Consider the following 20,405-nt stretch of genomic DNA (forward strand, 5'->3'; position numbering starts at 1 on the left):
TGGCGGCGCCAAACAAAGTGCACAGTCCGTGGCGACGCAAAAATATCGGACAGACGACGAAGAAGACGGGCGCGTCCAATCACGTCGCGACTTCCTCCCCACGCGCGGATCGTGCGCGCCAGGTAAAAAGCTTAATAAGATTCGAACGACGTCACGACCAATTTTTATTTATAACTTTTTTTGCAAACGTACCGCATACCTCGAGTGGAACTGTTCGTTTCACGGCTCCGCACATCGAGGCGGCTTGAAGAAGCAGTCGTCAGAATGTCCTGTTACTCCAGCGTGACGACCGTGCGGTTGGACGCGATTAAAGACGCGGAGACGCCTCGGGTGCACTCGCTGCCGTGCGAAATCGAGCACGACGGACCCGCCGAGGTCTCCGCGTACTTTTCCGCTACGGCGAAGGAGCGAAAACACGGTGCGTGTTCCCGCGGCTTTTCTTCACAGTTTAGCGTCAACTCTTACAATCAATGATGGTCCTCTTGTTACAGAAAAGACCGTGTCCTTTAGAGGTCGTGGGTTGAAAGGTCAAGAAGTGAGTTGTCCAAAAGGCTACACAGGCCTGATTCTGCAAGAGGTGCACAAACCCAGCTCCGACCAGGAGGTAAATACACTTCTACATTTACAGCATTTACCTTATCCAGAGCGACTTACTATCAGTAATTACAAGGACAGTTCCCCCCATGGGGACACTCAGGGTTACGTGTCTTGCTCAGGGACTCAATGGTAGTAAGTGGGGTCTTCTGGTTCATAGGCTACTACCACCCATTTCTCTCAAAGAGTCTATAATGTGTAAAGTGAAGTGATTGTCACATGTGATACACAGGAGCACAGCACATGGTGCACACAGTGAAATTTGTCCTCTGCATTTATCCCATCACCCTGAGTGAGCAGTGGGCAGCCATGACAGGCGCCCAGGGAGCAGTGTGTGGGGACGGTGCTTTGCTCAGTGGCACCTCAGTGGTACCTTGGCGGATCGGGATTCGAACCAGCAACCTTCTGTTTACAGGGTTGCTTCCTTAACCACTAGGCCACCACTGCCCCATGTGTGTAATGATTTCTCAAATATGCATTTAAAGCTGCTCAAAAATAAAAAAGCAAGCAGCATATTTATATGACTGGATGCCTTGTGTTTATTCAGGATGGCGTGTTGAAAGTGTCTTCTGTATTTAATAAATTCACATACTGGAACCTGGACACGCCCCCTTCTTCTGATGATGGCATTGTTATGGCAATGTCATGGCCACAAGTGGCTAATGCGGTGAGTGGATGGGAACAGTGACACAAAATACGAGAAGAGAAATTGTAAAAGAACAATTTGCAGGTACACTATTGATGAATCTTTTTTTTTTTTTTTTTTTAGATACACGCCCCACTGGAAGACTGACTGGGACAAAAGCACATGCAACGGGTTGATTATTGGATTAGCAGATGAATCTGCAGGTCTCCATATAAAGAGAACAGGCCAATCTTTAAAGGAAAGGAGAAAAAAACTGCAACACATCAACTTTTAAAGGTGTCTACTAAATGGATTTTGTTTTAGTCATTGACAGTTTTACATGTAAATTCATTTAATAGATCCCAGTGTTTCAGCAATGGTTTTATGTGTATGCATCTCTTTTCAATCTTAATAATAAAAACCACAAGGACACGACATTACTGAATCTCAAAATCATTATTTATCTGACAAACACTCAGACAATGTGTAATAAATACATAAAAACAAATCTGTACAATTTACACATTAAAAACAAAAAAGCCACCTATCGCCCTGTTAATGTTGCCGTCTGGATATAAAAGAGCAAAAAAGTGCCAACAATTGTACCGGGTGTTATTTCTAAACAAAGAAATGTGAATGTGCCGCAGTCTCACACTCACACACACAGGTAAGAAGAAGTCGGCGAAGCAGACGTGCTCAAGTCCAGTCACGTCTGCGGTGGCGGCTGGCCGGCCGGAAGGTCGTTCTCCCCTCGGATCCGCTTGGGAGGGAGATCGTGGTCGTGGGCCTTCCTGATGTGGCGGTACAGGTCGCCGGACTGCGTGTAGCTGCGGTAGCAGTAGCGGCACTCGTACGGCCGCTCGCGCGTGTGCACTATGGCGTGCCTCCTCAGCGTGTACGCGCAAGAAAACGTCTTCCCGCAGGTGCCACAGGTCGGAATGTCCTCCATGTAATTCCCGAGGGAGTCCTCCAGTTCCTCGAAGTAGACTTCTTGCTGGTCTGACTGCTGGGACGTGGATGGGTAGAGGCTGCTGGGAAAGTTGGCGGGATCTGAAGAGGACATACTGGGAGCCCGTGGAGGTGACGGGAAGGACAATGGCTCCTGGTGTTCGGAAAACAGCGAGTGGCTGGGTAAGAAGTTCTCAACGTCGTGACCGCTGCTCTCGTCCTCTTCTGGCCGTCCCCTTTCCCCGTCGTCCTGCCCTTCGGCGACTCCCGCTACGTCCTCCGGTTCTTCGTCAGAAATCACGATGGCCTCTGCCTTCACCACAACTCCACCCCCTTCTTTCCCCCTGCATGGACCTCCTGGACCTCGGACGTTCTCTCGATGTTCACTGGTGCTCCTCACCGTCTCCGGGCTTGACGTCGGTCTTCCTGTACGCGTGCGGCTGTGCTGAGGAAGCCTTCTGTTTTTGGTCTGGGATGTAAAGTTCCGTGGTGTGGCGTGCCTCGAGTGCCTGGATGCGGTTTCCTCATCTTGCTCAGGACTGGAGACGTCTCGGTCACCCGCGTGAGACGGGACCGCCACGCCCGATCCACCGGTGAGGTTCTCCGACGCGGCGGTTTTGCTGTTCGTACTGCAGATCATCTCTGTGGTGCTGCACGGACTGGAGAGGGCTGGCTCCTGGCTTCCCAACCGTAGTGCCAGCCTGTCTCGGACCGGGGACAGGACTGGGACAAAATCGCTTGCCACAGAAACGGGGTCCATCCCCGGCTGGGTGGTGTCAGCCACATCGGGGCTGATGGAACTGCTGCTGCTGGCCAAGCTGGCCTTCACCTCCGCCTTCAGAGGGACCTCGGACGTCCTCGACTCGGACACTGTCACTGCAAGCAGTTTATCGCCAGTCCCCTCCATTAGTCCGTTTCCAGAGGAAGTCCCCGCAGAGCCCCCGGCAACACCCGTGTCCCCTTCCCTGGTGCTGTCTGCCTCGGCGAGGCCCCGCCCCTGCAGCCTCCTCTTGCAGACCCGCACCACGTCATTCATGTGCAGGAAGCTCGCCGCCGCCAGCACGTCTTCCGGGGGCGGGCGGGTGGCAAGTTTCAGCACCCCCTCGTACATGAAGTCCAGCAGCAGGCCGAACGCCGCCGGGGTTACGATCTCGCCGTTGATGGCCACCAGCGTGTCCCTGCGGGGCGCTCCACCGGCCGCGGCGTTTCCCGGCGGGTGCTCGGAGTAGAACATGTGGAAGAAGGGCGAGCAGGAGGCCAGGACAGCTCGGTGGGCGTGGAACCGGGACGGGCCGACCTGCACGGTGCAGTCACACAGGAAGCCCTGCTGCTGCTGGGAACGCAGGCTCGCCAGGAGCTGCTGGCTGTGCGCCGGGAACTCCATCACCACCTGATCAACAAGGAGCACAGGTTTCAGGCCACAAGTCTTACTTTTTGTTTAACATCTGCATCATCTAGCCACTTCAGGGGCAGTGGTGGCCTAGCAATTAAGGAAGCGACCCCGTAATCAGAAGGTCGATCCGCCAAGGTGCCACTGAGCAAAGCACCGTCCCCACACACTGCTCCCCGGGTGCCTGTCATGGCTGCCCACTGCTCACTCAGGGTGATGGTTAAATGCAGAGGACAAATTTCACTGTGTGCACCGTGTGCTGTGCTGCTGTGTATCACATGTGACAATCACTTCACTTTATTTAACTTAATCGTTTTTAAAAAGTCATTTGGTGCTGAAAAAGTACAAAAAAAAAACAAAAAAAGTCTCTTTCTGAAATTCATCCTTTTTTAATAGGATTTTGCCAGGAGGCGCCATTTCAGACCACAAGTCTTACTTTTTGTTTAACATCTGCATCATTATGTAGCTTTAAATGCTAATGAGGAGGTAAGAGGCGGGAGAGCAGCCTATAGAAGTTGAGCTGGCATTTGTGGAAATGATGTCATCAACATTGTTCACCAACCACGATGTTTTGCACAGACAGGAAGCCGTGTCGTAGTTTTTCCGGAAAAATGTAAGTGAACCCATAGGTTCTTCAGAATCTTGTGTGACGGTCCAAAAAAAAAAAAAAAAAAAACAACAAAAAAACAGTTGTGCTCATCCAATCCAATCATCAAGCAACTGTAAAGCTTTGCACGTTTGGTGGAGATAATGTTTCAGGGTAGGTGTGGGAAACTCTCTTGACGGAAAACGGGAGGGAACCTTTCCCGTATGACGACATAAGGGGACGAATTCCAGCTCAGGCGAAGCAGAATAGCCAAAGCACTCTTTACACCTATCGCCATTTCTAGCCACTGCAGGACCACAGACAGGCTCGGGGGAACTCGCATTAATGTTAAATCATCTCACAAAGTCACATTTCCACGAGAAGGGACCTTTAAAAAACCGGGGCTGACAACCACCCAAAAAAAGCGCCCAAATTTAGTAAACCGGAACACGCGTGAGGGATAACTGCCTGTTTTAAAATAAAGACTGAAGCCCTTCCACGGCTGTGCTACGGTTAACATGCATTTAAAAAGCCGCGCAAGATAAAAAGTGATCTACAGGTGGAGAGTAAAGTCCTACCGTCTGCCGGGGGCGTCGCCGCCTTCTTTTGTTAAACTCTTATCCCCGACGTGCGAACAACGTTTATATTTGACGCGCTCGGTTCCTTCATGGTCACATGCGGTGGAGAATCCGGGTCGATGTGCGTTCGATGTGTTTTAAAAACGCAGACCGCCGTTGTTTGCACTCAACGCGACTCCCGTTCGCACGTTTCACACCGCCACACCGAGCCGGGCATCCTCGGGCGACGCGAGGTCCCAGACTCCCACTCGAGGCTCCTGCGTGGGCCGCTTCATCTCCCCTACACAGGGCGACGCAGTTCACCTCCGCCGCTCGGAACACAAAAACACGAGCGGCGCCCTCCCTCGCTCCCCACGGCGGCGACGCGCGGCGCCGCGACGCAGTGCTGCCCCCTGGAGGCGCGGCGCCGCGACGCAGTGCTGCCCCCTGGAGGCGCGGCGCCGCGACGCAGTGCTGCCCCCTGGAGGCGCGGCGCCGCGACGCAGTGCTGCCCCCTGGAGGCGCGGCGCCGCGACGCAGTGCTGCCCCCTGGAGGCGCGGCGCCGCGACGCAGTGCTGCCCCCTGGAGGCGCGGCGTCTGACAGGCGCGACGCGCACGTCCGCGTTGCGGGAACAAGAAGGAAACGTTTTTAGTTTCTGTGGCGGCTTCTGTTGTCGTGTCGTTTTCGCTTCCGCTGGAACGTGTTTTGCGTAGCTCGTCGCTGATCTGGTTCTAGCTGGCTTGTTGCAATATAATTAATGCGTTTTATTAAACGCGTATGACCGGTGACCAATGGACAGTCAAAGTCGAGGAAAAAGAGGAAGACATGGCCGAGACCGTGACAGGGAGGTGAGTGGGCAGAATTAGCTGTGTAAATGAAGCAATGCGACAGTAGGGGGCGCTGCAGACCGATAATTCTACATTTTATGGCATTTATAAGATGCACTTATCCAGAGCAACTTGGGGTTAAGTGTCTTGCTCAGTGGCGTTTGAACCTGTGACTTTGTGGTCTTCTGGTCTTCCACCAACCCACATTACTACAACTAATTATAATAATAATAGTTATCATCGTCCTCATCATCATCTGCATATGTGGGGTTTTACAATGGCTCTGAATGTGAAACAGCCAACCAGTTAGATTGGGTGTTTATGGACACCCCAATATGTCCAGTCCACCTGACTGTGTCTGTGACACCAGAACCAAGACGTGCGTCTGTCGAAGTCCCTGTCATATGTGCTGCGTCATGGAGCCCATAAAATGGGCCTAAACATGAGTTCAGGTAATATATTTCATTTGTAAATATATTACGTAGGATTCAGGACTTTTACGGGTGACAGGAGCGTAATTTCTTGCGTCCGTGCTTGTTTGGGTCTGTTTCAGATGGCTTCCTGTCTGTAGATGATCTCCTGGCACACCCACAGTTTCGCTGTTTCACTCCGGAGGACGTGGAGAGAGTGGTGGTGACCAACAATAAGCAGCGATTCAAGCTAGGCACTCACCCAGACACCGGGCGCATGCAGATACGAGCCAATCAGGGCCATTCAGTACCGGTGAGGGTCTTTTTTTCTCTGGCTGTCATTTGAAGTAATACAGTACAAAAGGTTAATCAGACCAGCCCATGCGTTTGCTATGAAAGGTGGCTGACCTGGAGCTTAGAGCTATTCTGCCTGATGCCCCAGACACGCCTAAGGAGGCGGTCCACGGGTCCTACCTGAAGTACTGGACCTCCATACGCAGCCAGGGCCTAAGCAGGATGAGCAGAGAGCACATCCACCTGGCACCTGGACTACCTGGAGACAATGGAGTCATCAGTGGTGGGTGAACTAAGCCCAGGTGGCATCAAGTGGGATCAAGTGTTAATGCTGGATGACCACATTGTCACTTAACCCTGAGTCCCCAGGGGGACTGTCCCTGTAACTATTGATTGCAAGTCACCCTGGACAAAGGCGTCTGATAAATATCAACATTGTTCTGTCTGGGACTGACAGGGTTGTTGTATTTTCTACAGGAATGAGACAGAACTGTGACCTGGCCATTTACATTGACGTTTGTAAAGCTATATCCGGTAAGATCTATAAAGCTCACTTTCAAAGTGCTATAATAGACATGATGCATACAAAAGTAAACAGATACAAGGAAAAGACTGTTATGTTCTAATTATCTACAGTATATAGATAACTAGGGTGCAGTATGTAAGTAGTATGTACAGTACAGGCCAAAAGGGCCCTTTGGTCAAAGGGCTAGGTGGGTTAGTTTCTCCTATATTGTATATAGTGTAAATAATTAGCTAATTAGCTGTATACTAGCTATCTACATAGAGTGCAGGCCAAACGTCTGGTCACACCTTCTCGATCAATGTGTTTTCTTTATTTTCATGACCATTTACATTAGTAGATTCTCACTGAAGGCATCAAAACTATGAATGAACTCATGTGGAGTTATGTACAAAAAAAGGTGAAATAACTGAAAACATGTTTTATATTCTAGTTTCTTCAGAGCCCTTTGCTCTGATTACTGCTTTGCACACTCTTGGCATTCTCTCGATGAGCTTCAAGAGGTCGTCACCTGAAATGGTGGTAGTAGCCTAGTGGGTAACACACTCGCCTATGAACCAGAAGACCCGGGTTCGAATCCCACTTATTACCATTGTGTCCCTGAGAAAGACACTTAACAGGGAGACTGTCCCTGTCACTACTGATTGTAAGTCGCTCTGGATAAGAGCGTCTGATAAATGCTGTAAAATGTAAATGTAAATGGTTTTCCAACAGTCTTGAAGGAGTTCCCAGAGGTGTTTAGCACTTGTTGGCCTCTTTGCCTTCACTCTGCTCACCCCAAACCATCTCGACTGGGTTAGGTTCAGGTCCGGTGAAGTATATAGGGTCTGGTCCGGTTAAATACATAACTCCACATGTGTTCATTCATAGTTTAGATGTCTTCAGTGAGAATCTACTAATGTAATTGGTCATAAAAATAAAGAAAACACATTGAATGAGAAGGTGTGACCAGACGTTTGGCCTGTACTGTATGTAGATAACTAGTATACAGCTAATTAGATAATTATTTACACTATATACAATATAGGAGATATAACCCACCTAGCCCTTTTAGTCTGAGTGTCAATATTTGTGTCATATAGATAGTGACAGAAAATGGTGTTTCCATGAACAAAATTGGTTGGAGCCACTATGGAAAGTGGGTGGAGCCAATAGGGATGACTGACAGCTCTCACACACCCTTCTTCCTCGTTCTGGACTATTTAAACCTCCTGTCAATATGTCGAATGTCACTACTTAACATATGGCTTAACAGTCGATACCTATTTTAATTAATTACATATCTAGTTCAGATCCACCCTGTCTGGCAACACGGAGAGTACGGTCCTGCCCCCTCCCGTCCTCCTGCTTTACCCCCTAGTTTGTTTCCTTGTAATACCACTTGTTCACAGCACCATCAGCGAGCATCACAAATGTAACAGTCATCTCGGAACACATTCGCTACCAAAATGAGCGTGTGGACAGGTTATCAAGAATTCTGATTGGAAAAGGGAACGATGAATTATAAATAGTGCAACGAAAGTAGGATGATTAGAAAGATTCTATTCTGTTGTATTATATTCATTCTGAGTCACTCCAAAGGTGTTGTATGCCGATCACATACACATGACTGACACTGGACAATGTGCTGTGACAGGAACCAATCGGCACTTGTGTCACTTTTGCGAGTTTAGTTTGAGAAATAAAAAAGCATGCAGCATTCAGCTCTCAACTGCTCCATTTCTGTTTGCAATGCAGACGGCATCCTGTTCTTTTGGTCTGAGAACGGGGTGATACTTACCCCAGGGGACTCTGGGGGGAATCTCGCTCCTTGTTATTTTACTCATGCTGTACAACTCAAACCAACACGTGAGCTAATTTATGTTGCACTTGAAATAATAACCGTAAAAATGTTTAAATTGTATGTTTAACATTTCTTTTCCTTTTGGCCTACAGCATGTGAACTTCCATTGGAGTAGCTGTGCCAAGGCTGCCCTCGTTCAGAATCCATTTGCAGAAGAAAACAAAAGCAAACACACATGCACGACAAAGTGAGGGATAACTGCCTGCTTTAAAATAAAGACTGAATCTTGAGATGAATGACCATTCGCTTTATTGACTGTTACATGCTATCAAATAGGAAACAGGCCCTGGCTTCGGCCTTGGTTGGTTGAAACTGACAGGGACTGTTTCACATAGATATGTACGTGCATATCAGCGAGAAACCACCACATGTCAACTGTGTGGTTTCCTCAGTTGTCACTGCAGTACTGAAGTGCTCCATAATATGAGCATGAATGAGCTCCATAGAGCTGGTGTTTGGACATTTTTGTTAGACATTTTATTTTCATGGCTAGAAGGCTTAACATTCAGGTATTTAAATAAAATCGGTATCTAGTCATGGGCTGTGTTAATGGGTTGAAGCAATGGGCCTCCAAAGCTGAGTAGACACATTTATTAGTAGCTTTACGTGGTGACAAATACGTTCTTAGTATTACAGTCGCTGTGACCTGATATGAGCTGTGATAAGATCACAGCACCTCGTGACCCCCAGTGAGTTTGTGGAAGAGCTCTTCATTCAGCGTGTCACTCCGATCTCGGCCTCGGGTTGACATGAAGATGTAGCCTCCGATATACTCGTGGACGATCTTGCAGTCGGCCGTCACACAGCCAAAAGCCATGTTTATGTTTCCATCGAACTCTATCGCCACCTGAAATGATGACATGCTGAGAGGCAGCTACACAGAGCGCTGGTTCATCAAAGGTATGGTGCAACCTGCAACCTTAGTCAGATTTATAGATGTAGCTTCCATGAGGAAAAGTACAGTCAGGGCCATAAATATTGGGACATTGACACAGTTTTGAACTGGTGGCTGCTCGGCTTTTCCATGGCCAGGCGTATGTTATTCCGTGGTCAGGTGTATGTTATTCCCTCTTTATCCCGTTTAAAAAGAGCAGATAAAAGGTTGTGAGTTCATTTCAAGTCTGTTAATCGTAAATCTTGTTTGTTCCGTTTCAAATACATTGTGGTGGTGTATATGGTGTCCATGTTACCATAATTATGGACCTGTATTTATGAATTTATGAACACAAATTATATTTAAAGGAGGATGCATTGCACTTCTAGGGTGCTTACAGTAAAATAATGTGAGTAGAAATCATGAGAGATTAATATTTGCTCGTATTTGGTACTACTCTGGAGAGCATGAGAGGCCTCCTACCTGTCGAATGTCCCAGTTGACGTTCCATTGCCTCATGTTACTGTACCGCCAGGTCTTCACCACGTCCCCTACCCCCAGGTCGATACGGATGAGGCGGTTGTTGGCAATACCCAGAACCTCATCTTTACGGCTGCCTTTAAACCTGAGGCACAAGAGGAAGCTCTGAGGACACCATGCCATAGAAATAAAAAAGAATGCTTTATGCAATAGAAATGCAACGGTGTCAGGAGTGGTCAAATGGAATGGAACTGAATAACCTTCTCTTAGTCCCACAGCCTAGAGTTACTTCTACTTTTTAAGGTCTGTTGATTGCTGGGACAGGCTTCAACGCCACACGTTGATGGTTGAGGTCACATCTTTTGCTTCTCCACTCACCTTACCATGAAATACGAGATGCCAAAATCAGGCAATGCTTGCCAGATCTGGAGGAACTTCAAAATTGCTTCGGTCATTGAGAGTCTGGCCACATTCTGATAAGAATCCAGGATGCGTGGAGTCAACTACCGAGAAAAAAAAATAGAAGAAGAAGTAAACTTCTAGCATGTCAGCTTTTTAAAGTCTTCATTTCTCGTTCAGGTTATGTTTGTTCACACCTGCTTGGCCTTGTACTTCTTCTGGTAGCGCGGGGACAACAGGCTGAAGGTGTTGATGTTTTCGCTGGTCTGAGCGGACTGGTCTCCCGAATTTGAGCGCTGCATCGAGAGGAAGCTCTGGATGCTCTTCTTCTCACGCTGGAACGAGCTGTCAGCCAGAGTCAGACCCTTGGATCCCAACCTGCAGGCAGCCATCCACTGAGAATACTGCTGCTCCTGGACGCAGAAAAAAAAGGAAATTAATGGAACTGACGATTTTCTTTGTAATACGGGTAATTCCAATGACTTTCTATAACTTAGGCGAGTTTATGGTGCATTAGTCACTGGTGACCAACTAGCACCGTTGGTAAAATGCAGGGGGAAAAAAAGGCAACTCACGTCTTCACAACGCAGGTAAAGCTCATTCATGCCCTCCGGAGCAGGTATCAGGAGTTTGATACAGAACTTCTGTCCGGCGACATTCACGTCCGGGGACACGTCACTGCCTGAGGGTAGTTTGTGAGGGCAGTCAGTACCTTTCCTGGATGCTGTGCACTTTTCACCAAGTACCCTAAAGTACTGCAGCGGTCGAGCGAGCTTGTGGGTCGGTTGTAAGTACCTTTAAGATTCAGTTGTTGTATAGGTTCCCCAAAGCGTTCTTCCTGGTTTTTGTAGTAAGAGATGGACGTGTCCTTGAACTTGAACCAGTATTGCTTGTAGCCTTTCAGCGTAAGTCTTTTGGGACTTTAAAGGAAAGAAAAAAAGACAAAATGGCTACATTTTGGGACCTTCAAACCAGAAATTCTTTTGGAATTTTAGTTGAATTAAAGTTAGATTTTACCGGAATATTTTCAAGTAGTCGTTGAGTTCTGGTGCTGTCATATTTTCCTAAATGATTAAAGAATAGTAGCTCAAATTAGCACAATAACCAATAACTGTTCATTATTGGTTATTCTGATAAATGGCACAAAGAAATCAAAATAAATTATGAAGCACGTTTAAACAAAGTCCTCATTGCGTTCACTCCATTGTCACAGCCACACTGCTGCACTCTCAGTTGGGAAGTCTTAGATGACAAACAATGCTGTGGGGCGTGTTGCACGAAAAAGGAAGTAGGGAGTGTCTCTTACTATCATGTCAGTGGTGCCACTTTTGTCCCCTTCCAGCTTCAACTCCAAAGACTGCAGGGCGCAGTCCAGGTCCTCAATTCCCGAGACCCTGTTCTGACTTTCAGACTGGGCCAGTTTGCTTATGTGGTACTGAAAAAGGGGCGGGGGTCAGAGTGTGTGTAATTCAGTGAGAGGAAGAGAAATGTCATCATGTATTGCAACCTTTGGGTGGAGCACACATGCCCCGTCAGTGCTTCGTAAGCTGCTCTGTTCTCTGTCTACCTGTAGAGCCCCAAAGAGCATCATCTCCTCCTCTGTGCAATCTATGTCCTCCAGCAGGATAGCCCACCGCGCCTGTTCGTACAGCTGCGTTAGTCGCACGGCGTCATACTGAAGGATGAAGAGAGATGAAGACGCGTCTCACAACCAACACCAAAGCACCACCTCTAATTCCTGCCCTTGTCTTTTATATTGATTCTTTTATTATTCCAATGTTATGCGCATTTGTCTTTCTTATGATGCAGCACAGATCACGGTGGAGGCTGAAATTGAAACTTTTGCAACAAACCTTGGGTTCCAGATCATAGAACGTGTTGTACTTAAACCGGAGCCACAGCGTGTCGTCCTGCTGAACACCCTGCTGCATCAGTGTTCGGGATGAGTCCAGCCATCTGAATCGTCAGAATCAGAAAACTTGATTAATCCCGAAGGAAATTGCTTAATCTGAAGGGAGGTCAACCATAATTTTCATACATTGCTATTAATGGTGGTTTAAAATTCCTACTTTTTCCATTTATTGGAATGATACTGTTCACAGAAGTACCTTGTATGGATGTGTGTTTTGTCCACTATGCTGGCGGGCCGGTACATTTTGGCTAAGGCCTCAGGAGAAGGAGAAGGCTGACACATAGACAACATTTTGTATATATCCTCGGCTTTTGGGGAGTCGGTGAAGTGCACTGGCATGCCATTGTACAGGCAGGGTATCGAATCTGAACAAAAAGAGTATCGGTAAATCCCATATTATCACATTGGATTAAAGAAAATAAGAAATGCTACTACTATTGCAGAAATATGATATTTTTTTGGATCAAAACAAATCCATGTTGTAACATTAAGTTTAGCTGAAGCTAAAGAACCAGCCTCAAAGTAACTGGAGCTAAAAGCGCAACAGCACATCAGCACATTAATTCAAATAGGAGTGGCTGGGGCTGCTTCTACGAAGCCTACTTTAACAAATACCATAAAAAATCTACCTGAAGTCAAGGACACATCCGTGAGGTCATAGATGTTTTGAACATGGTCTTTGTCTTTCTTTTTCTTCTTCACTTCCACTGGACGCAATAGAGACAGTTCTTCAGGGTGACGAATGTCTTAGGTGAGGAAAACACATGAAGAATTATCAATATTTCAATATAATGAATGATGATGTCTTTTGTTTTTTTTTTGTCTTTTTACTTACTCAGAACCTTACAAATCTCCACTACGGTGTGGAAGACGGCCCTTGAGAAACAGGCACAGAGCCGGACGGTCACGCCATTGGGCAGACCCAGCTGGAGGGGCTTGTGCTGGGGAGTGAGGACAAGCTTCGCATCGGCATGGATCCCGCACTTTTCCAGGGTCCAGGCAGTACGCAGGAGCCACTGCTGCTTCTGTTCCCACCACAGTGCATGGTCCGACCAATCCCTCTGCAGCTCTGCGCCACGGCAGAAATGGAATGTATCTACATAGTTTTTTTTCACGCTCAGAATTTATAATTCATGCTGACACATTGGGGTGTTGTACTCGATGAATAAACCACTGATGGTGACAATGACAGTGACATAGTTCTTACGTGTTATTACAGCGGAATGCAGAACACAGGAAATGGATGTGCTAATAAAATTTGGTCATACAGCTTTTTTTAAGAACTTACGTGTCTTTTGTACAACATCAAGAATGACTCTGCCTATGTGAAGATCAGAAGTTACACTAATAACAATGGGTGGAGCATCGGGGCCAAGATCTTCTACTGTGACAGACAGATCCCACGCTGCCATTCTATAAGAAGACAAAAAAAGCCACACGGAATGAAAGTGCAAAATTATTATTTAATGTGACAGTATGTTCAAGCTTTTCTGTTTTCCCTATTGGGCTTTAAAATGGTCGGAATTTAGAAACGAACAATGTTGAGAAGTCTCTCGACTTCTCTATTTGCTTTTCTTGTGACGCTGAATCATCTCAGTGTTTACAGGATGGAGGATTTTCATCACACAATCAACAGAACATGTGAAGGTGGTAGAAACAAGCTGGGGCGGCGGTACTTCTCCTCTGTCATAATGCTTCACATGACAACCACAGCATCTTTAACTCTAAACTTAGAAGCATCCAATGATCATATGTCACTAGACATGCTTCATGTGTTCCCATGTTCTGTACATAAACATGTGATGTTATCTTTGGACTGTGATGTTAACATTTTACCAAGACTTCCTAAAAAATGACAAGAAATTATGCTTCAGCCATGCCCTGAGTGTGTGTGTGTCTGTGTGTGCGTGCACCCGCATGCATGTCTGTGATAAACATTTTCCTGTCCAAGATACTTGTATTCAGTTAAAAAAGTACTTAACTGGTGAAATCATATGTTTTTACAATAAATTACAACGAGCGTTGCGCTTATTATTGTTGATGAAGAAGATGAATTATTATTTTCATTTGAAAATGTTTACACGTCCTGTTTAAAATACTGATACACACATATATGACTTTTATACCTTTGACCATCTGACATTTAAGGTACTATGACAGCGAGAACAAACTTTCTGTGCAAGATCTACAACACGTTCTGGTGGGTGATTGTAATAAAAACAGTGGTCATACCCGTCCTGAAGAGCTCCTCGACTGCTTGTCAGATCTAAGAAGTGTGGTGGGCTTTGTGTGAGCGCCGTGTGTTTTAAATGTGACAGAAAAGGGTGTTCCTCTTCTGTCTGATTTCCGGATAGCGGAAAAAATGTGCGCGTGTGTTTTACTGGGTGTGCCCACGTCTTTACCGGCAAAATTCTACGCCACACAATAATGGTTTCATACTACTCAGTCATTGAAGGTGTAATAAAAGCACAATGTATAAATTGCAGCTGGATTTAAAAAAAATGAGGACTACTATGAAGTGCAGACTACAAAAAAAAAAAATCAATGTTGTAACATTAAGTTTAGCCCAATTTGTCGATTGTGTTTTAATAGATCATTAGTATTTTAGTAATTAATTCTATTGATGATAAATATGTTTGAAACTATTAATCAGATCACATATTGAATATACTGAATCTGTTGAGATATACACTGCCCAAAAAAATTAAGGGAGCACAAAAATAAGACATCCTAGATCTGAATTAATGAAATATTCTTATTAAATACTTTGTTCTTTACATAGTTTTCTGTCCGTACATTCAACTCAATTTATCAACCCATGGAGGTCTGGATTTGGAGTCACACTCAAAATTAAAGTGGAAAAACACACTACAGGTTGATCCAACTCGGATGTAATGTCTGAAAAACAAGTCAAAATGAGGCTCAATAGTGTGCGTGGACTCCACGTGCCTATATGAGATGCCTACAATGTCTGGACATGCTCCTGATGAGGTGGCGGATGGTCTCCTGAGGGATCTCCTCCCTGTACTAAAGCATCCACCAACTCCTGGACAGTCTGTGGTGCAACGTGGAGTTGTAGGATGGAGCGAGACATTTTGTCCCTGATGTGATAAATTGGATTCAGGTCTGGGGAACAGGCGGGTCTGTCTTCATCTTGCAGGAACTGCTGTTCCAGTCCAGCCACATGAGGTATAGCATTGTCTTGCATTAGGAGGCCAACCGCACCAGCAAATGGTCTCACAAATGGTTCTTGATACTCTGGTGAGCACATGGAGGGCATCGTGTCCCACCAAAGAAATGCCACCCCACACCATTACTGACCAACTGCCAAACTGGTCATGCTGGAGGATGTTGCAGGCAGATGTTCTCCACGGCGTCTCCAGACTCTGTTATGTCTGTTACATGTGCTCAGTGTGAACCTGCTTTCATCTGTGAAGAGCACAGGGAATCTTGCTAAATGCCAAATATGCTGCATGGTATTGGACTGTGGATGTTGGGCCTCATGCCACCCTCATGGATTCTGTTTCTGACAGTATGAGCAGACACATGCACATTTCTCTGGCAGTGCTCCTCCGGTTTCTCCTTACACAAAGGTGGAGGTAGCGGTCCTGTGGCCCTCCTACGGCCTCCTCCACATCTTCCGATATACTAGCCTGGTAGCGCCTCCATGCTCTGAACACTATGCTGACAGACACAGCAACCCTTTTTGCCACAGCTTGCATTGATGTGCCATCCTGGATGAGCTGCACTACCTGAGCCACTTGAGTGGGTTGTAGACTCCGTCTCCTGCTACCACTAGAATAAAAGCACCGCCAGCATTCAAAAGTGACCAAAGCATCAGCCAGAGAGCATAGGAACTGAGAAGCCGTCTGTGGTCACCACCTGCAGAACCACGCCTTTATTGGGGACGTCTTATAACTGCCTATAAATTCCGCCTGTTGTCTATTCCATTTGCACCACAGCATGAGAAATTGATTGTCAATGTTTTTGTCAGCTTTGCTTCCTAAGTGGACAGTTTGATTTCACAGAAGTGGGATTGACTTGGAGTTATGTTGTGTTGTTTAAGTGTTCCCTTTATTTTTCGAGCCGTGTATTTCTTCCCTTCGTCGCCAATAGGGGGGTGTGGGGACATTTATCGTCCTACAAAACAGAAAAGGTGGTACAATCCGTCACGTTCTCAGCCCACGTTCGACCCCCCCCGTTGTTTAGAGTCGTGGTATGCTCCGCGTCGGCTTGTCAGCCCTCACGCTCCCCGCGACACGCAGTCTCTGAGCGGGCAAGTGGAGCGGCGTTTCCGCGGGTTTATTTCAAAAGCGAAACCGGAGCCTGAGGCCGAGCGGTCTGAACCCGGAGGTGGACGTCAGTCTGATGATGGCGTTCAAAATGTCTAAACTCGCTCGTCGTTTTCAGGGGAGCGGCAGGTGCGCCGTGTTTTCACTCGGCGCCGCGAGTCCGAGCGCCGCAGACCCCGTCTGCGCTGCGGCTCGCCGCGCCTGTAACCCCGTCTCCACGCCGGGCCGCTGGGGTGTGAACGTAGCCCGGCGTCTCGGCGCGGTTCACGGCGCCGCGTCCCCGCGGCAGAGGCGCCTCCGTTTCGCCGCGACCGCCGCGGTCGTCGCCGCTTCTCTCCACGCCGGCGGCCTGGTCGCCATGTCGGATCGCGCGGTGAGCCTGGACTCGGACGCCGGCGACTGGCAGCGGGCGAAGAGTGAGTGTCGCCCCGTGGAGACGCGACACGAAGGAGTCTGGAGTGCAGCGCGAACTTCTAAAAACGATAATAATCTGTAATGTACAACATGCTTCAAGCCATGTAAAGCACACCTCCAAAACGTCAACATAACTTACTAAATACTCTTCTGTTACGACCACTGTTCTATATTCTACACTTTTTTTTTTTTTTTTTTTAACACTTGCACTATCTATGAAGTAAAACCATATCATTTTATATCAAAACATATGACTATTATTTGCTTTCTTTTATACAAAATGGTCTACTGAGAAGTCATCTGAAAGTCATCTCAGCATGAATGCATAATGAGCCTGTGTTGCTTCTAAGTTCATTTTTCATGTAGCCTGTAATGACACTTCAGCGTGAATATAAACAGGGGGACTGATGTCATGAACCGTGTTTGTCCCTACTGATCCAGAGACGCTCCTGACCTCCAGTCAGCAAGAGAGACGGAAGATGTATAGGACTGACTTCCTGTCCCTGGAGCAAATTCCGGTCTGGACCCATTCAGGTGGTTGCACACAATTTACAGCATTTATTTAACAATGGAACAAGTCTGAACCAGATTTGCCGGCGACTTATTAAGTCCTTCTGCCGGTGGGGGGTCAGGCTGTGTATTTTTCGTTTGGTGGAATTCACGTTGGTTCACTGTTGCCAGGTCGGACGGTGATTTGAAATTGGGTGAACAAAATCTGTTCCCTTTTCAGGGGATTTGGCTGGCCAGCCACACTACAAGGACAATGACGCTCTGAGCCAAAAAATTTCACTTTATCGTGGGGACATCACTAAATTGGAGATTGATGCAATTGTTAACGCAGGTAAGAAAACAACATTTATAACTAGTGTAAAAATACTATTGGTTTGCATTTATGTTACAATTTGGTACTATAATAGCTCTGATTCTGATGTCATAATCACAATTGTTTTGCCTCATTGACCCTATGTGTTGTGATATTTGCTTCCAAGGTTTGCTCGTGTATTCAGATGAAAGTGAAAGTGAAGTAATTCTGTGTCCTCTGCTTTTAACCATCGCCCTTGGTGAGCAGTGGGCAGCCATGACAGGCGCCCGGGGAGCAGTGTGTGGGGACGGTGCTTTGCTCAGTGGCACCTCGGTGTCACCTTGGCGGGTCGGGATTCGAACCAGCAACCTTCTGATTACGGGGCCACTTCCTTAGCTGCCAGGCCACCACTGCCTGATTTGGACTGCGCCACTGGCTGCAACGCCAGTCCCAATCACAGTCCAAACACCCCCATATGTAATAGTTGGAAAGAGAGAGAGAGAGATTACAGCACTTTTCCATACAGCACCTCAGGGTCTCAAGCTTATTTTCAGAAAATCGGGGGTTGTATTCGCCTGTCCTTCCTAGCAATCAGTTATTTAAATAGAACCTGACGTGCACAATTCCTGTTAATAATGATCCTGATAACGTAAAAACTGAGGAAACATCTATCTTCTGGCAGACTTCTGCTTCTTTGAAAGCATCAGTTTAGTTCTTTCTATTACGTAGAGGAGACGATGACAGTTCATCTTCCACTCACTGAGCTGAAGTATGTGGGGCGCTGAGTGGCGTGAGGGGCTTACCACTGAGGAAACCGCTGCTCTTCAAAAAAAAAAAAAGCTCCACTGCAGGTAGTCTTACTGAGAAACCGCATGAAAGGAACAGTGAATGGCGGGATGAGTTACATTCTGCATGGTGTCTGTGTGAACAGAGCAGTATCTGTTCAGTCATTTGGTCAACACTACAGACATGCTTTGATACTTCTTTGGAAAATAGGCTGTTTAATGATATGTTTAGATGAAAATGAAATACTTTCTTTCATTGAGAAACGGGGAAAAAAAAAATCCTTTTGGTCTGTTCCTCCCAATACATTTCATGACAATTGCCTCAGGAATGATTCATTTCCAGCAACGTGTTTCAATCTAAAATTGAAATCAGCAGGGCACTAATCTAGTCATATAAAAAGTTCCACCAATACATAGTTTTTAACGCTCAAGGTGTAATCACAAGAGATTTAGGTGGCTTCAAATCCAAAATAGCATTTACATTTACAATCGCTGTTACGTTTAATTTTTAACAGAACGGAAAGATGTTAGATGGTCTTCATCTCTCTGCAGGGGTAGAACATGTATAGAGCAGGTGATGGCGTGGATCCCTGTGTAATTATGAAGGACGACACCGTGTTCTATCGACATATCGAGAAGCCTTTGGTAGTGCAATCATCAGAAAACATTTTGTGAGCGATGCGAGTGAATAAATTTTTTTTTTGTTTGAGTGCCTGTAGAACGTAGGCAAACCGGCTGAGTTACCACTAGATGGCAGAAGAAGATATTACAACAGTAACAGGCTACTGTGAAGATATCATAACAGCCACATGGCGGGGGGGTTGTGGAGAGTATTAATTTCGGCCAGGTCAGAATTGAACATTTTAATCTGAACTGATTGTTGTTGTTTTCATTAAATTTAATAGCAGCGTTATGCCAGAAATGAAAGTCGCCAGTATGGCACCACGTCTGCATTACATATGCATCTCCCTAACTTCAAAAAGCTCATATGAAATTTGCATTAATTATTAACCTAAAACAGATTAAAACTTAAAATGGGTGGAATTCGTCAAATTAAAATAGCACGAGCAGCCGCGGGGAAGAAGCTGTAAGGAATGAGATGGTGTGTGTCGCGCGAAAGAACTGCCTCCTTGTCCAATCACCGATTGATTTCCTCCTGGTTGTGGCATTGATCTGCTGGCCGACCTGTCTTTGCGTAAAAAGCGTCAGGATTAACAGAGCGTCCCGCGGTAATTAATTTGGGGCCGGGAATGGACTCCTCAGGACTGCTAAGTATGCCCCACCTGATGAGGGGCAGGGCAGGAGAGCCTGGCGGTGCTCAGCGCCAGCCACTCGCTCAGCGGCTTATAGACATCCAGGCGTTGAAGCTCTCGTTCGCGCCCACAGAGACGCGTGAGCAGTGAACTGTAAGCACGAATAACTCATACAGGGAGTGGGAGGGAAAAAAAACGACTCTTGCAACGTTTATGGCAAAATCGTGGACAGAGAAGTAAGAAATTGCCTTACCCACGTAGAAGTTAAGAGAAATCTGCATTTTGTATGGGACTTGTTGAAAACGTATGTTACAATAATGTCTCGATAACAGAGGAAATTTCTTCTTTGCTGGGTCGCATGCTTCCATAAAGGAAATGGTGATGCTCTAAAAGAAGGCAGTGGTGGCCCTAGAGGTTAAGGAAGTGGCCCCGTAATCAGAAGGTTGCTGGTTCGAGCAAAGCACCGTCCCCACACACTGCCATGGCTGCCCACTGATCACCAAGGGTGATGGATAAAAGCAGAGGACTCATTTCGTTGTGTCACCATGTGCTGTGCTGCAGTGTCTCACAATGACCATCAATTCACTTTCACTTT

At 46.6% G+C, this 20,405-nt stretch overlaps 5 protein-coding genes across 10 annotated transcripts in view; 3 read left to right on the plus strand and 2 right to left on the minus strand.

The window, feature by feature from the left end:
• The first annotated feature begins 61 nt into the window (after positions 1-61).
• rnaseh2c (ribonuclease H2, subunit C) lies at positions 62-1,659 on the plus strand. Its single transcript, XM_028960215.1, has 4 exons — positions 62-418; positions 492-604; positions 1,142-1,261; positions 1,364-1,659. The coding sequence occupies exons 1-4, from the start codon at positions 265-267 to the stop codon at positions 1,385-1,387; spliced, it is 411 nt and encodes a 136-aa protein (XP_028816048.1). The 5' UTR covers positions 62-264; the 3' UTR covers positions 1,388-1,659.
• zbtb3 (zinc finger and BTB domain containing 3) lies at positions 1,657-5,064 on the minus strand. Of its 3 annotated transcripts, XM_028960212.1 has the most exons (3): positions 4,722-5,064; positions 4,120-4,198; positions 1,657-3,557 (listed from the first exon to the last, which is right to left on the minus strand). In XM_028960212.1, exon 3 carries the CDS (start codon positions 3,549-3,551, stop codon positions 1,926-1,928), a length of 1,626 nt encoding a protein of 541 aa, XP_028816045.1. In that variant the 5' UTR covers positions 3,552-3,557; positions 4,120-4,198; positions 4,722-5,064; the 3' UTR covers positions 1,657-1,925. The 3 variants fall into 3 exon arrangements, with proteins under 3 accessions (XP_028816045.1, XP_028816044.1, XP_028816047.1); XM_028960211.1 differs by lacking the exon at positions 4,120-4,198; XM_028960214.1 differs by lacking the exons at positions 4,120-4,198; positions 4,722-5,064 and adding an exon at positions 3,994-4,101.
• A 200-nt stretch (positions 5,065-5,264) lies between these two features.
• On the plus strand, positions 5,265-8,835 carry trpt1 (tRNA phosphotransferase 1). The gene is made up of 7 exons (XM_028960554.1): positions 5,265-5,550; positions 5,900-5,981; positions 6,083-6,252; positions 6,339-6,516; positions 6,711-6,767; positions 8,494-8,604; positions 8,692-8,835. The coding sequence occupies exons 1-7, from the start codon at positions 5,494-5,496 to the stop codon at positions 8,712-8,714; spliced, it is 678 nt and encodes a 225-aa protein (XP_028816387.1). The 5' UTR covers positions 5,265-5,493; the 3' UTR covers positions 8,715-8,835.
• fermt3b (FERM domain containing kindlin 3b) lies at positions 8,826-14,592 on the minus strand. Its single transcript, XM_028960553.1, has 15 exons — positions 14,497-14,592; positions 13,553-13,677; positions 13,100-13,333; positions 12,894-13,010; positions 12,461-12,629; positions 12,206-12,308; positions 11,920-12,027; positions 11,659-11,787; positions 11,370-11,416; positions 11,148-11,272; positions 10,928-11,034; positions 10,550-10,765; positions 10,332-10,456; positions 9,957-10,098; positions 8,826-9,446 (listed from the first exon to the last, which is right to left on the minus strand). Exons 2-15 carry the CDS (start codon positions 13,674-13,676, stop codon positions 9,267-9,269), a joined length of 1,926 nt encoding a protein of 641 aa, XP_028816386.1. The 5' UTR covers position 13,677; positions 14,497-14,592; the 3' UTR covers positions 8,826-9,266.
• A 1,928-nt stretch (positions 14,593-16,520) lies between these two features.
• macrod1 (mono-ADP ribosylhydrolase 1) overlaps positions 16,521-20,405 on the plus strand; it is a 61,938-nt gene continuing 58,053 nt past the window's right edge. For all 4 annotated transcript variants that reach the window (XM_028959715.1, XM_028959714.1, XM_028959716.1 and 1 more), the window contains exons 1-3: positions 16,521-16,972; positions 17,412-17,504; positions 17,701-17,811. In XM_028959715.1, coding sequence (XP_028815548.1) covers positions 16,633-16,972; positions 17,412-17,504; positions 17,701-17,811 — 544 coding nt within the window. In that variant the 5' untranslated portion in view covers positions 16,521-16,632. The remainder of the gene's footprint in view (positions 16,973-17,411; positions 17,505-17,700; positions 17,812-20,405) is intronic.

The sequence above is a fragment of the Denticeps clupeoides genome, chromosome 18 (assembly GCF_900700375.1).
Source record: "Denticeps clupeoides chromosome 18, fDenClu1.1, whole genome shotgun sequence".
Classification (NCBI taxonomy): Eukaryota; Metazoa; Chordata; class Actinopteri; order Clupeiformes; family Denticipitidae; genus Denticeps; species Denticeps clupeoides.